We start from the raw sequence: 15,820 nt of genomic DNA, 5'->3' as shown, positions 1-15,820 counted from the left end.
AAGTTGTAAGTTGACTACAGGGGATACTTGCGTATGATATTTCTTCTTGCGTGGAATTATGTTTCTTTTTTGTTCAACATTGAGAATTGACGACACTCAAATATTTGTTCAAGTCTTTCTCTTTTAGGTATCAATAAGAAGGGGCGGTGCTGTACTTAGTGGCTTTCGCGCGTTCAGCTGCAAGGTGCTTTTGGCGGAAGGATCGCAAGCCTGTCTTTCGCAATTTAACCTCGTATTCCACACTCCACAGGAACATGTCGCAGACGCGCGTTGTGGCTCGAGCCGGGATCGATGTCATCGATTCCAACGGACTTTTGTAGCATTTCTACCCCTGACCGTAGCTCTCGGTATATATATCCGAAGCTTTTCTGACTGCTTGCTTGTCGAAAGTTCTTCAATCCGTGCTCACAAGCGCGCTTCACTATCACTCGTTTAATAGTTCTGTATTTCAACGGTCGCGCCAATATGAAAGCTTCTTTTTCTGCCTCGCAGGCGCTGGGAGTTGCGTTGATGATTTCCCACGCTCAGGCTTCACTCATCCCACGTAGTTTCTGCGTCGGAGAGCAGGTCAACACGACAAGCGGAATCATCCAGGGCCATGCAGCAGCAAACCGAACCGAGGTATCAGAGTATCTCGGCATCCCCTTCGCCCAACCTCCAGTTGGAGACTTGCGGTTCGCCGGTCCTCAGCCTTACCTCTCCAGCGAACCATTCGATGCCAGCTCATATGGGTTGATGTGCATGAGAAATGCTGCGGCGGCCAATTACAGCATACTCACGGCCGAGGGGTACCACCTGACATCGATCGCGGCAGAATATCTGGATACAATTCAAAGTCAGGGCTACGCCATGGGCGAGGACTGCCTTACACTCAATGTCTGGACGAAGCCGCAGGTGGGAGAGAAGGCCAAAGCAGTCTTGTTTTTCATCCACGGAGGCGGTATGTGTACTCAAGCGTTGAAGTCCTATGTTACTCAAATGCTTGGATAGTTCTCTTGCTGATAAATTCCAGGATTCCAGGGAGGCTCTTCTCACAATCCGTTCTTGACGGGTCAGTACTTCGCCGATGATGAAGACGTCGTCGTAATCTCCACAAAGTAAGCAGGCTTGTTTCCGGAACATGTTCAGCATCATCAGTCATGCTAACTCCACTCCTCCCAGCTACCGCACCAATTTGTTCGGCTTCCCTGGTCTAGAGCCCTCGGTAGCCAATGTCGCGCCCAACGCCGGCCTCCTGGACCAGCGCCTGGCGATCGAATGGGCCCGCGACAACGTAGCAGCCTTTGGAGGAGACCCGACACGCATCACCCTCTTCGGCCAGTCTGCCGGCTCAACCTCCATCTCGACATACGGCTACGCCTACGCCTCGGACCCCATCGCCCACGGTCTGATTACCCAGTCCGGGACAGCCGACGGCTTCGGCATCCCATCGCCGAACTCCACTGCATCGTTCCTGGCCCTCTCGACCCTACTAGGCTGCAATGCCACCTCCTCAGACCTCAGCACAGCCGTGGCCTGCGTCCGCGCCCAGCCCGCCGACGCTGTGCTGGCTGCGAGCGCCAGCGTCCCAGCAACGACCTCCGCGCTCGGCACCTTCTCCCCGACCGCCGACAACGTGACCGCCTTCTCCGACTACCCCACGCTCACGGCAGCGGGCGCCTTCGCGCAGATGCCGCGGCTGCACGGCAGCAACTCGGACGAAGGCAGCTCCTTCGAGATCGACTTCGCGCTGCAGGGGCTCGTGCTGCCGAAGCCGTACTGGGACTGGCACACGCTCGCCTTCTTCGGCTGCCCGACGGCCAGCTCGGCGGAAAGTATTGCGCAGGCGGCGCCCGAGGTGCCTTCGTGGCGGTACGTGTATGTCGCGGACTACCCCAACATGCGCCTCACGGTCGACCCTACGCTCGGCGCTTACCACGGCTCGGAGCTCAACCCCCTGTTTGGGACTTCTGAGTCGCTGGGCGAGCTTGATACGCCGGCTGAAGCGGCCATGGGCAAGTATATGAGGGCGGCGTGGGCGGCGTTTGCGAAGGACCCTTACAATGGGCTGGCCGAGGAGAAGTTTGGCTGGCCAGTGCTGCCGACTGATGACGAGGATGAGGCACAGACTGTAGTGTTGGGGCAAGGCAATGCTACCGTGGCGGCGTTTGAGCTGAGTTCTGTAAGGGATGCATTGTGCCCTACGGTTATGGACGCGCTGGAGGCGGTTGGGGGAACGCCAGGCTTGCTCCTGATTGCGCTGGCGTTGGCACAGGCGCTGCAGGATGTCGAGGATGGGGATGTTGCTGCAGTGAGCGAGGCCATTCTGGCTCTTGCTAGCGGAGGAACAGCCAAGTGAGATCTGCAGTAATTCTCGTTTCTTCATGGTTCTCTGTTTGTCGTCCCGGGACATTTGGGAAGCACATATACATCACTATGGAGTTCATAATATTGTTAGTAGACTGCTACGCTCATAGGGTTTCACATACTTGCCACATCACACTGGCTCTCCGGTTTGACATTTGAAAGACTTGCACAGCTTTGGTGCCTCGAATCGAGACCTGAGTCAAAAAGACGCAGCTTTGGTCCGAGGCTATAAACAAACGCTAGTTTTTTGTCTTGACCTCTAGGGTGTATTATCTTCTATACAAGCCCCGTGCTTGCCCTCCGCCCCTTCTCGACCTCTTCAAAGGCTATCTGCCTCAAACGGAACGCTGGCGGCGGGCTAGTCAGTCCGCTACTTGACAGCGTCTTGCTCCTCCTGTGAAGCCACTTGATTCCATCCTCTTCGCTCGAACTGGACCCCTTCCTCGAGCTCGGGAACATGGCCGTGCCACCTTCGACCACAGACTCCCCCCGCCGCACAGACATGTATATGAAGTCGTGCAGGAAGCTCGTCTCCAGCTCCCGCGGCTTTCTATCGTCTGTCCAGTACCTCTCCTCGCTCAGGTCCTTGGACAGGTGCTTGCGGAAGTACCTGTCCTGGCCGACCCACCACGCCCGCCAGCACACCAGGATCCCGATGGTCAGCGGGATGGTGATGGACCAGTATATCCAAAACCGCCAGCTGACGACTGCGTCCCCACCGCCGCTACTGTCGTCGCTTCCGGGCTGCCAGTCAAAGATGGACATGCCGAACAAGGAAGACATGAATTCACCCGGGAGAAATATGGCTGTTATGACTGCCAGTGCTTTCATCGAGGACGAATCTCGTGATGAGGCCACGGCCATCCGGGCGTTGAGGTTGTTGTCTTCTTGGGCCATTTTACTGTAGATCTAGGTCAAGTCAGTATAATTATCACCTTGAGGTAAGCATGCCGACTTACAATATCCACCAAAGCTTTACATCTCATCTCCAGAATCGTCCGGTCAGTCTTGAGCGACAGGCATAGCTGCAGCAACCCATCCAGATACTGCCGAATCTCATGCCAATGGCCCGTGAGCGGATCCTCCTGGATCCTCGCCTTCAAGAGCCCAGTACCAACTCTGCCTCGCGCAGACAGTGGCGTGGGGAACACGGCACTGCTGGGAGTGGGGCCGTCAGAGTCCTGACGCACGTCGTCGAGGGCATCGCCGGCCTCGAGCAGGATCTTGATGGCGCGGTCCATCCAGTTCAGCGTGTCGAGCAGGCGGATGCTGCGCTTGAGCACGTCGTGCGCGTTCTTCATCAGCTCCGTCGACTTCTTGTACACCTGCTGCTGCTGGCCCGACCCCGTCTGGCTGCCGTTGCTGCTGCCGCCGGGGTGGTGACCCGGCGGCACGCCGTACCGCCCTGGTGTCGCGCCCGAGGAGCTCGTCCGCCGCCGCCGTGCCGTGTCGTCGAAGGCGTCGAACCCTGCCATGTTGCTCACGTCCTTCTCCACCGCTACAACCTCGCTGTGGTTTTCTGCCACGGCCCGCTCTGTCCATGCGAACTGGACCTGGAGCAGCATGACTGGGATGACCAAGGGGTGAGCCCAATGCGATTTGCAGGTTTGCATTCGCTTGTCGTACTGGTCCAGATCCTCGACGGTGTGCTGGTTCGCGTCGAAAGACTGCCTGACGAGAATTGTCGTGATCCGGTCGGAGACGCTGTGTGTCATCGACAGGAAGTCATATGGTGCGCGCGGATCCGACGGGAAGGACATGATAATGCTGAGCTTCTCATGGTGTCGGTCCCAGAACATGGACTCGACGGTCGTGCGCCTCACATACTGCAGCGTGGCTGGGTGAAGGCCCATCAGATTGAAGTCTGCGCTGGTGAGATGCAGCCCGTCCAGGTTCATGTCTTCGCTGGACTTATAGTTCGTTCGGCGGTGGCAGATAACCTGCCTCACTCTGCCCTGCAGCAGGTGTGGCGAGCCCTTCCACTTAGGGCCCCAGTTGCCCTGGATATCGACGGACTGGTCCTCCTTCATGGCCTGATAAAATAACTCGTCGCCATTGCCATCTTCGCTGACGATGCACTGGCCGATGTGCTTGAGAAAGGGCCGGTCATGGTCTGTCTCGGACGACTGGATCGTGCTGGCGTAGTCGGAGTCCTTGGCAAAGACCGCATATTCCTGATACTTCAAGTGAGAGACCCCATCATGCAGCAGGACGTCGTTCTCGAGCGCGTCGGTGTCGAAGATGAAGAGGTCTGAGCGGTGAGGGTCCTTCTCCCCAAACATTCTGCCCTAGCTGGCCTATTACCAACGGCAACTCGGCAACTCAGGCACAAAACTCGACCCTAAGCCAGCACTGCCACCTCCGCAAAAACAAGAACCTGCCCGGGGTGCCAGCAAGAGTGCAACGTCGATCACTCCATGAATCGATCTGCCGAGCCTTTTGTGTCCCTTTTTGCCTGTTCTAGAATCTAATCAACGAGTTGCAACAAATCTAGGGCGGAAAAACAACAAAATCAAAATCAAAGCCTGCCAAGAACCATGAGTGTGGGCTTCGGCGTCGTGAGCAAAAAAGCCAGGTAAACCACAGCATTGCGTTGCTGGAAACGGCGAGAAAGTTTTCTTCGCAATTGATCGCCCTCCAGACCCCTGACTCGTCTCGTGCTTGGCACAGAGTGTCCTGCAGGATGATGGTGAGCTTGTCCAGCTGGTCACCGCTTGTCAGCTCCACCTGGGGCCGCGATGAGAGGCGCATGTGGGCAAGAGGGCCTGTCCAGCTGTCCAGCTGTACTGTTGATTGGTGACTGGCCGGCCAGCACCGAGGTCTCGACCCCGGGACCCTTGCGGATCCGTGGTGATAAATCGGCGATAAGTGATGATATATGGCGGGGCTTTTGGACGGGGAACAGGATGATACCGATCCGCTTGCGGCCACGCGATGCACCAACGGGAAGGTAAGTCTACCGCAGTATCGTCTTGAGGCCTCTTTGGGCATTTGCCAGGAGGGATGGGAGGGTGTCCGTGAGGAGAAAGGGCCGAAGGTGCCATTATGCGCCGCATGACTGCATGCTAATCTGCCTGAGAGGATGGCCTATCGCCTACTAGCGGCTCGCGTGACCATGCTTTAGGAATATTCGGCGGCTGGTCTGGCTAATCTGGCTGATCCTCGGAACAGTTGAGGCTCTGCAGCTGTGAGCATTGAGTTTAGAAAAAGCAAGAAAGCCCAACGACTGGTCTCACTACCGTATGTTCAGACTCATGTTCAGACTCGTGAGCCGCATTAGTCAAGACACGACCACGAGGATCGGCACGCTGATCGTCAATGTTGCCGAGATGCATGACCAAAAGCTTCGACGGATGAGTCGGGACCCCAGGTTCCAGTTCGAATTCGTGTTTGTGAAATGCGGTCAAGTCACAAGGAATAAGACGGTCCGACTGGTCTAATACTACAATGGTATTATAAGAATCTCGCTATGCTATATCTACACCGTCCAGGGCAAAAGTGTGTGTTTATATGTACACTGAAAGTCATGACATCAATAAACCCTATCCCGAAGAATCCACAAAAGAAAGAACCCATTTGACTTGCTTCGCAAGCATGCACTTCACTCCTCATCGTCTTCTAGCTCGATCTCCTTGCCGCTGCCCTCGTACAGCATCAGGCTCGAGATCCAGCCCCCAACAGCAACAGCACCGACGGCCCACCAGCTGAAGGCGACCATGCCCCAGTCCAGCCCGACGCCGTACCAGTAGCCGCCGACGATGGGTCCCACGGTGCGGAAGCCCGCCGAGACGGACTGGCCGATGCCGTGGATGGTGCCCAACACGGATGGGTGAGGGCTGCAGTTGTTGAGCAGGATGATGCTGGCGGGCAGGGTCATGGTGCGGGCCGAGGTGTGCAGGAAGAGGATGAACACGATGCCGAACCACAGGACGGTGGACGTCGTGGTGGTGCCGTCCTCGGCGGTGGACTGCGGCATGACGGCCAGGAACGGCGCCAGCAGATACGCGACGGGGAAGATGATGAGGAAGTAGCGGAACGACCGCAGCGTGCCCAGGCGTGCGTGCACCGGTGGGTACATGACCACCTGCAGCAGCATGCCCAGGACCCCGAGGATCGACGTTGCGTTGCCGACCGTCGACGCCGGCATGCCTAGCCCACCAGCGAACCACAGCAGGTTGCGCTTGCCGAGCCCGCGAGACTCGATCTCCGAGGCGGTTGGCATGGCAGAGTCGACGCGGGCGGGCGCGAAGCCAGGGCGGGGAGACGACAGGAACAGCGACCAGATGTTGGTGAAGGCGCCGAGGTGGAAGTCGTAGAAGGCCTGCGATAATAACGTGCAGATGACGTTCTTGGTCCACAGGCGACTGAAGGGCAGTGTCTTGCGCTTCTTGGGGGCGACCACGGCGGGCTGCGGGTTCTCGGACTTCTCGTCGAGGCGAAGCTCAGAGTAGCCGGTGCGCGAGTGGTAGACGTAGTCGAGGGGCCGGCGCAGCACAAAGGCCTTTGCGCGGGCGACGGCGTACAGGCCTGGGTCGAAAGAGTTCTTCTTGCTCTTGGACGTCTCCTCCAGGCCGAAGAAGACAGCGAGGAATGTGACAAAGAGGAAGACAGCGTTCATGATCGACGGCAGGGCGAAAGGGTATGCCTCGATCATGGACGAGTGGAAAGGGGCGCCGGGGCCGAACCAACCGGGGAGGGTCATGGCGGGAGCAGCCAGCCAGCCGCCGATGATGGGGCCGAGGATGCCGGCGACGTTGAAGCTCATGGGCAGGATGAGGAACGCCCGGGATTGGTACTTCCTCTCGACGGTGATCTCGGAAATCATGGTGCGGATGATGCCGACCAGGCCGTTGACGGAGCCCGAGAAGATACGCCACGCCATGGCAGCAGCGAAGCTCTGCGAAAATCCGTATCCGAAGCAGCCGATGGCCGTCCCCAGGGTACCGATCAGAAGAACCATCTTGCGACCTCCCCACCATCTCGATGAGTCGGCAGCCTTGCCCCAGGCGATGGCGGTCAGGACTTGAGCGCCGGTGAAGCATCCGGTGAGGAGACCGGCTTGTGCTGATATTTGAGAGTCGGAGAGGATTGCTTCTGTGTGAAGTTAGCACAAGGCATTAGCTTACGGGTCAGGAGTTTTCTTTGCCATACCTGCGCCGCCAGTCTGAATTGTCCGTTGCTCGGCCAAGTGCTTCAGCTGATAGAAAACATAGGCCTGCAGACTCGCCACCTGCAAGAAGTCCACAAACCGGCACATGAACAAGATGAGCAGCTGGCCCTTGTGAGGCAGAGACATCCAGGTGACGTGCTCCGGCTTAGCCTTCTTGCACTCATCTTTCTCGAGATCTCGAGACAGGAACGGGGCACTGTCCTTTGCAAGATCATCTTCCGAGTCGAAATACCTCTCACGGTTCGGACTACTTGTTGGGTCGAAGATTGTGACAGACGAGGATGATGACGCAACCCCAGGTGAGACGGCTCTCCTCGCATGTTCTTGATTCAGAAATGTGTCGAAGTCTGCCTCGCTCCCGAATTCTCCCTTCTCGTTCATGGATTCGTCCATGATATCAAATTGGCCCGGTGGTGCTAGCTCGCTCTGTTGTGAGTGAGCTGGGGTTGTTTGTTGTGCCATGATAGTCAGTGTGGGAGCCTGCTCCTCCTGCTCTGGCTGATTATGGTGTTGATTGATATAGTATGAGGATGCTCTCCTCCGGAACTGCTGATGCTTCCCTCTTATCCTTCACGTTTGGTCAGATATCGTCTGATGATACTGTGTATGTTCAGTGAATTGTGCAGTAATATCGGGGATAATGCCGGTTGATAACAAAAAAGGAAACAGATTTGGAAAACGTTGAACAGTGGGTGAGTGAGTGTGGTAGAATGGTATGAGAATGGGTGAATGAGTGACGGGCCGAGAATATTGACGGCAGAGATGTTTTGAAAAGACAACTCGGAATGCACAAAAGCAGGATGGCTGGAAATAGAAATGGAGGGTTGGAAGGCAATGTTCAGGCGGAGCACAAATCGACGTCGACAGCGGCAAAGTTGCGTGTACTTACTTGACAAGCCACAGTCTGCGTGGAAATACTGGGCCACCGGGATGTTGGCTGACGGGCAATCAATCTCAGTCAATCCCTGGCGAGACGGCCGGATGATAATCAGGGTCACCAGATGAAAACAATCAGAAAACAATGGGAACAGGTGCAATGGAGGGAACCAGGGCCTTGTTGTAGACAGGGAGGGTAGAGTATCTGAGCGTATACCCCTGACCCGGGTTGTCACCCTGGATCACCGATGATCGACCACCCTGGTTTCCCGAGTGGGAATGCCCTCCTCTCCTCGGTCGTCGGTCCCACTGCCAGAAAAGGCTCCACCGGAGAAAATGACTGCAATTCCCCACAGGACCCGGCTGCTGCCATCCACTCGCATGGCCGAGTATGGCAGTGGAGGAAACAGGACCGGGTACTCCAGATTCTGAATGGGCAGCAGAACAAGATGACGATATCAACTGCGTCCAGTGCAGGACAGCAGCGGGCCTGTCAAGCGTCCCTGGCCACTGAGCCCTCCTGGCGATGACCAGGAAGCCACCGCATGAGACAACAGTAGGCCATACTCGAAGCCGAACTTGTCATCGGCCGCGCACTCACTTGAGAGTTGTCTTTCATCCTGCGACTCTACCTGTCCTGCCCGCGGGCCAGATCAACCAAGATCTGGCCCAGAGGGGAAGGGCATTACGCGTTGCGTGGGTTGTTAACAGGACCCTCTTTTCCGCCCCGTTTCCTTTTTGATCGTCTATGCGCGAGGGAAAGGGAAGAGAGAAAAAAACAAGAGACACCCGAACCCGCACAATGACGAAGCCTAGCCTCGGTACCAGCCACTTTACATGCCACACCGCGAACTGCATCTGATAATCGGCTGTCCATCTAGCGGAGCGCCACATCCCGTTGACAGGCGAAGCCATTCAGCCGTCATAGCTTTGAGTCGTGATGTCTTGCGACCCCCAACCTACAATAGAAACAGAACAAGGTGCAGACCCAGATTCTTGGAATTGGGTGATAATCCCCAAACACCTGGGCATTATGTTCGTGTCGTGAGCCAAGCCGGCTGGCCGGCGGCCAAGCCAGTTGTTTCCGTTGGCAGAAATGCAGTGCAGTCAACCCAAGAACGGCTGATTGACTTATTCATGTCCAAGACGAGCCCGAGATGTGCAGGACCGCGTATCTGGAGTGTGCAACCACGAGCCTGGGTTGCAGTCCTCCATGTTCTCCCCTTTTGTTTCCACAAATGGGACCCCCTGATTCGCGCTTACCGGCCTTCCGATCAATCTTGATATGCACGGCGGCAGCCCGGGACTCGGTTTGGCCCACTCATGCGGTATCAGGGCTGTCGGGTCGGCTGCCGCTTTACATTTGCCGTTTCACTGTGGCGTCCTTGGTTCCTGGATTCTGCAGGTGACAGGCGGGCGGCTTTGGCAGGCTGGCAGGCGCCTACGACGACGATCAGCAGCAATCAGGAGGTCGTCGATCTCTCTATCTGTAGATGGGGTCCATCTTATGGATCCATCTATGGATGATGCCGGGAATCGGGCGTGCTCCCTCTTTGAAACATTCTCGCCAGCCAATCCATCAGTTCATGTCACAGTCAAGCTCGCCTCGATGGCGGAATTGGAAGGTCGGAAGGTCAAGCTTTTGATGACTGGAGCTTGGGATTGACAGTGAAAGTCAATGCAGAGGCCGTCTCCTGCCTTAGTTGGCTGTGCTTGGGATGAACGGAGGCAGCGGGCCTTGGCGACACCTGTTGTCTGCACGACCATTGGCGAGCCGCTGAAACCTCACAGCCCTATCATAACAAGGTGGCCCCCCTGCCAGCCTGGTGTGCACACCCTTCTGCCGCGCTATCAGGCTACTCGGGCTACTGCGTATCTGCGACAAACCATCGACCGTTCAGCCGTTGCACCTACCATAGTACGGTATCTTTCATCAGCAGTTGTTGATCGACCGCCAAGAAATGCGGCAGCCAAGCGAAATGACAGGCTAAATATCCGCCATGTACTGTGTAGCAGCAAACTTCCGCAGCTTCCTTCATCAGTCAGAGATGCGAGCCGGGGGCCGGAAATGCTCGGCCGTCGGGGGCGCTTCCTTGAAGGGCAACGACTGACCGCCCGTCGTATTTACGAGCAAAGACGCGTGTATGGCAGCGCGTGGTGGTGGGTGGTCGTCTCATGCCTATGACGACTTGTCTCCAGACGGTTTATGGCCTGGATGCCATGCACAGAGGTTACCATAATTATGTATGCAGGCCTCCGGCTCCGGGGCTGGGCCATGTGTCCCTGGTGTCCCGAGGGCACGGGATGGGCCTGTCAAAATCGGGCTCGAGGACGAGACAGGCTTGAACGCGACAGCAGACGTGGGTTTGGGACGAGGTCGGCTCGTCGACAGGTTCAGCCTCAATGCTACGCAGTAGCACTCACGCAGGGGCTTACGTAGGCCCCTGGCCTTGAAGTGGATCGGGCAGTTCCTGTCAAGGTCCGGGGTATCAGGCCCTCTACAGATCAGAGTCGTCCATTCCGGGTGGAATTTTTGACGACTGGATGACGATGACAAGGCCATTTTCGATCTTACCCAGTGGATGGGGTCTCGCGAAAAAAAGATCGAGGTTTCAATTATGGTCCAAGATGGTCCAATGTGGGAATTTGTTTCAACCTCCCGCTCATTCCCCCGAAACAGGTGAATTGTCGATGCAATTTCGAGGTCAATGGCAAGCCAGTGGGCAGGCTTCCTATTCGAGGGTGAGTGTTGGTCATGATCGTCCTGGTCACACCCCGGAGAATTCTTTTCACTCAATCACATACAAAGGTCCAGTTGGATGGCGAGCCGTCTCATATATCAAAAGTCTTGGCAGTCTGGAAGCCGGTTTATGGCCAAATTCGATTCCCACCACCAACCACTCTTGTCAGTCTATCCCCGACTTCCGAGATTCCATACTAGGAAATGGTACCCACAACCCGCAGACCCACTCACAAGCGGCGAATTTGCAAATGTGGCTTCTGGAACCCTTCTGCAATCAACTTGAGAAGAGGGAACAGACTCGAGCTAGTCTTGTTCGTCAGCCTGCTGGGTCAAGGCCGTGGCCACAGACCAATACGCCCAAGCCGGGCTAAGTTTCAACGCGACATCCCATTTTCTTCATCTCAGGGGAAGGTAAGGAGACTATGGGGTTCAATGAATCGAGTGCCGGCCCGACAACTTGAGGCGGTTCCCACCGTGAAAGGTAGAGGCCCAGGGTCACACTGGTCGGCATTCAGAGTCTGTGTCTAGCGACTCCAGATATCAGACGATGACGCTAGTGGTCTAAGCATTTTGCAGCCACGGTACAATATCGTGCATTGACTCGAATAATCGCACTGATAACGTTTCTTGCCCGCGCGAGTGAGGCCGCCAGATATTTCTGTCATGGGGACAATTCCCACAGGATCAACGCAATCACATCGGCTCAGATAAAATACGTCTACAGTGGTGGTATATTGGTGGCGCAACTATCGTCGCCCGCGTCCAGGATATCCAGCCTGAATACACAGCCCTGTGTCCGGCCGTGAGAGCTGGATCCTGGGCACGAACGGGAGCTCAATATCAGCATGCAGCCACTGCCGCACGCAGAGTCCACGCCTTCCCGTACGAGGCGATACGTTGATATTCAGGGATGGACTGGGATTGCAGAGTGTACATACGCAGCAGGACCAAGCCTCTTGACCCTCGAGCCGCAAGGAAACAAAATGGATATGGGACCCACTTGGCCGATCTCCATTCTCTCCTGACCCCCTTGTTCATGTCCGTTGGTGGACCTGACTACTTCTTAACTCTCCTGGTCCTCCTTCTCGATGCTCCATCAAGTCCATGGTTCATTAGCTTATATCTTCTCTCTGTCTCTTAGACATCGACGTACAAAGGCGGATCGAGCATCTCTAGACGCCATTCTATCATTGCATACTCTGGTGCAAAACCATTGACCAGACATACACTCGTTGACAGTATTCTTCAATTCATCATCCTTCCTTAGCGACTTTTCAAGTCTACTCATCATCTCAAACCTCTTCCAAGATACCCAAACACCCCATAAACCACCATCACAATGTATACAGAGGTTCCACAAACAGAGAAGACAGGGCAGGAGGTTGCCAAGCTGCCCTGCTATGCCGACACATACTCCCGCAAGCCCATCACAGACATCTTCACAAAAGACACCGACGTGGACAAGCGGGGACGCAAGAGGACAGTTCCAATGAAGGTCCTGCTGCTGGCGGTGGGAAGAACAGGCACAGCTTGTAAGCAAATCTCTCACTCTGCCTATATCCCAGATATCAGACTCCTGTTGTCCAACGGTGGATACTAACCCAATTTTCACAGCTATGCGCGCGGCAATGCAACATCTCGGTTACGTTGAGACCTACCACATGATGTGCGCCTCCATCGAGAACCCACCAGACGCCCTGCTGTGGCACGACGCCCTCGTGGCCAAGTACTTCCCTGAGAAATCACCCCTGCCTGCGGGCACGATTCGCACCCGCGAGTTCTGGGACCAGCTTCTGGGCAATTGCCAGGCCGTGTGCGATTGGCCTGCGTGCGCCTTTGCCGAGGAGCTTATGGAGGTGTACCCAGAGGCCAAAGTGGTGCTGACGGGCCGTGACGTGGACTCATGGCACAAGTCGACGATTCCCACCGTCTACTGGCGCGCCACCGACCCGGAGCTGCGCATGCTGGGCAACACGGTGCTGCCCTTCGGCCTGTCCGGGTCCTGGGCCGCCCAGATGTACCAGCCCATGCTCAAGATGTTCTTCGACACTTTCTTCGAGGGTGACTTTGTCCACCGCGGCAAGGAAGTCTACCGCCGCCACTACGAGAAGTGTGTGCGCCTCGCCACCGACGACGGCAAGAACCCTGACCGCCTGCTCGAGTTCCGCGTCCAGGAGGGCTGGGAGCCGCTCTGCAACTTCCTGGGCGAGCGCGTGCCCAAGGCCCAGAAGTTCCCCAACGTCAATGACAGCTCTGACTTTGTCAGCCGCAGCCGCAGGAGGAACAGGATGCAGATGATGAACGTCGTCATGCGCCTGCTCATGTGGTGGGTCGTCGTGGGCTTTGTGTGCTACGTCCTCATGGGCATGTTGACTTCTTAGAGAACTCGTCTTCTCTGGCGTTGTCGCTTAGAGTAGTGCATCTGATACCATTGTTTGATTTACGGGGTTTGGGTTAATGATATCATACACATATACTGAGTATACTTGGTTTACTTGAGGGCGTTTGGGACTTTGGTGGACATCAAGCAAATGGCATCTGGGCCAACTTGCGAACACATTCGGGGGTTTCATGAGGAAATTTCCTCGCTTGCATTCAAAAAGCTCCCATTGTTGACTTGGGCAGCAATTATCTGTACATAGATTATTCAAGTACATCTGATTTTCACAAAACTTCTTTAATTGCTCAAGAGTGACAATTACGCGTTCTCGCTAGCCGCCGGCTACTAATCTAACGATGATTTGGCCCCCATTCAGTAGCGCCCACTCCGCAATCCTCCGCCCATTGAGCCATCCCAGATCGTTAGATCCACACACCAGTGGAGTCGGCTAAGAGTGTTTTCATTCCAGACTGCTCTAGAGCGGGCCGACCGGACTTTCGATTGTCGGCGAGCGCGAAGGTCGGAAGCATTGGTCAAGAGTGAACCTCAAGAACATCCGACTTCTACGCCAATGAGGAAACATCAGTCATGGGAGCCGCGTAACTATTGTTGACTGCCCACTCCCAAGCTGAACTGCTTGCGCAATCAAGTGGGTCTCATGAGATGCATCCTTTCTTTGAGTTTCTCCCTCCTTCCGGTCTGTTGGACAAACATGGAGTCTCACGGTCAGCATCACGACGGTCAGCGAAACGGTTGAAAGGAGGCCGTTCAGGCTCAGGAGGTGTTTCGATGCTGCATTGGGCAGTCAATACCTGCCAGAGGATGGCGACCAGACCAAGGTCAGGTTCCACTCCGTGTGGCCGATCAGACCAATGCATTTGACGGTCAGCAGGTAGTGAATACTTGGGGTTTTGTTTGATACAATGTGTGTAGGAATGGTCCATAAATGCTCAGCGATGGATTCGCTCTGGTTGCATGTCGGTTGATGGCTTTGCCTGCGGTGGCCTGCCAGGCTTGTCTGCTCGTGATCTGCCTCTGGACCCTCTATTCCTTCGTTTCATCTTCACGATCCGGGCAAGTCACTGCCTCAGGAGCGCTTATCAACATCATTGTGTATACATGACGTCTCGATTGACTGCCTTGTAGCAAGTCAAAGACCTTGCTCCACGCTGTGCTCACGAGTATGATTGACGGCCGGTAAGGAACGCAAGCAATGAGTCAATGGGCCATTGTCTTCGAACGTTGAAGTCTCGATGACTGCATTTCCATTTTGGACTCATTCTAACATCCGTACTGTCACCTAATCGCTATCTCCCCTTATACTACCTGATTCGTTTGCCGGTCTCCTTTTGCCGAGAATCGTTGTTGTTGTGATTCTGATCACGATGAGGATGTCGACGCCAAGACCGACATAAGCCACCACAAATGCATGTTGCATGAAGCGTAACTTTATTTGTGCTTTGACTACCCCAGGTGGTGTCTCACCGTCGTGTGCCGCGTAATTGCTGATGTGTTTGTGTCGCTTTACTGAATTGTGCTGATCAAGGAGTTCGAGGCTGGGAGATTACATCTCTATCCCAAATTTAGTGGCGAAGGGGCATCCGTCACTCGAGGTTCGACCTCACTCGCTTCAGTGGGTTATCAAGACAATCAATTGGGTGATTTATAGAAATGTCACCCATTGTGTACAATCGTATTCAGCATCTTCATCTTCTGCGTTCACTAGGCTGAAAATGCCCCAACGCCCTGCAGACAATCGAAAACGTGTGAGTCTGGGACAGATGGATGGCTGATAGGGGTCTTGATCTGTTCCTCATGGAGTACATTACTGTGCATAGCCGGGGTATTGCTGTCATCCCTATTGCTTGATATTTATGGAAAATAATTCCAAAAATTGGTCTGTCGAATCATTGACGCACGCATCGTGGGATTTTGACCAAGCCCGTCCTTCTACAGAGCAAATAGTCATCGGCTATGAAGAGTATCGTTGGCATCACCCAGTAGGACAGCTCCGCAACAACTTCGGCGTGCAGCTGCATGTCGTAATCCACACGGGCGACTGGTTAACCATGTACAATATCGCTAGTCATCCAGCCCGACTGGACCACGCTGCCCGTAGTCATGTTGGCTACGTTGTCGCTCGAGATCATCATAACCATGGTCGAAAACTCCGCCGGTTCTAGCACCAGGGCTGAGCTGAGCGGCATGGTTGCATCTGTCCTAGCCCCAAACTTGACCAAATGCCTCCGGTGCGCTAAAAGAAAAAGAAAAAAAAACAGAAATTTACGGCCGCCGCTGGCCTCCT

General features: G+C 55.2%; 4 protein-coding genes across 4 annotated transcripts; 2 read left to right on the top strand and 2 right to left on the bottom strand.

The window, feature by feature from the left end:
- Positions 1-465: 465 nt before the first annotated feature.
- On the top strand, positions 466-2,338 carry J7T55_011232 (uncharacterized protein; the record flags this gene model as incomplete). The annotated part of the gene is made up of 3 exons (XM_053133114.1): positions 466-940; positions 1,013-1,097; positions 1,162-2,338. 3 exons carry the CDS (start codon positions 466-468, stop codon positions 2,336-2,338), a joined length of 1,737 nt encoding a protein of 578 aa, XP_052988905.1.
- A 284-nt stretch (positions 2,339-2,622) lies between these two features.
- J7T55_011231 (uncharacterized protein) lies at positions 2,623-4,628 on the bottom strand (the record flags this gene model as incomplete). Its single annotated transcript, XM_053133113.1, has 2 exons — positions 2,623-3,255; positions 3,306-4,628. The coding sequence occupies 2 exons, from the start codon at positions 4,626-4,628 to the stop codon at positions 2,623-2,625; spliced, it is 1,956 nt and encodes a 651-aa protein (XP_052988904.1).
- Positions 4,629-5,947: 1,319 nt separating this feature from the next.
- Positions 5,948-7,978, bottom strand: J7T55_011230 (uncharacterized protein; the record flags this gene model as incomplete). Its single annotated transcript, XM_053133112.1, has 2 exons — positions 5,948-7,440; positions 7,498-7,978. The coding sequence occupies 2 exons, from the start codon at positions 7,976-7,978 to the stop codon at positions 5,948-5,950; spliced, it is 1,974 nt and encodes a 657-aa protein (XP_052988903.1).
- A 4,496-nt stretch (positions 7,979-12,474) lies between these two features.
- J7T55_011229 (uncharacterized protein) lies at positions 12,475-13,516 on the top strand (the record flags this gene model as incomplete). Its single annotated transcript, XM_053133111.1, has 2 exons — positions 12,475-12,667; positions 12,750-13,516. The coding sequence occupies 2 exons, from the start codon at positions 12,475-12,477 to the stop codon at positions 13,514-13,516; spliced, it is 960 nt and encodes a 319-aa protein (XP_052988902.1).
- Positions 13,517-15,820: the final 2,304 nt, after the last annotated feature.

The sequence above is a fragment of the Diaporthe amygdali genome, assembly GCF_026229845.1.
Source record: "Diaporthe amygdali strain CAA958 chromosome Unknown NODE_35_length_488319_cov_65_809586, whole genome shotgun sequence".
NCBI lineage: Eukaryota > Fungi > Ascomycota > Sordariomycetes > Diaporthales > Diaporthaceae > Diaporthe > Diaporthe amygdali.
This window is presented reverse-complemented; position numbering and strand designations above follow the sequence as displayed.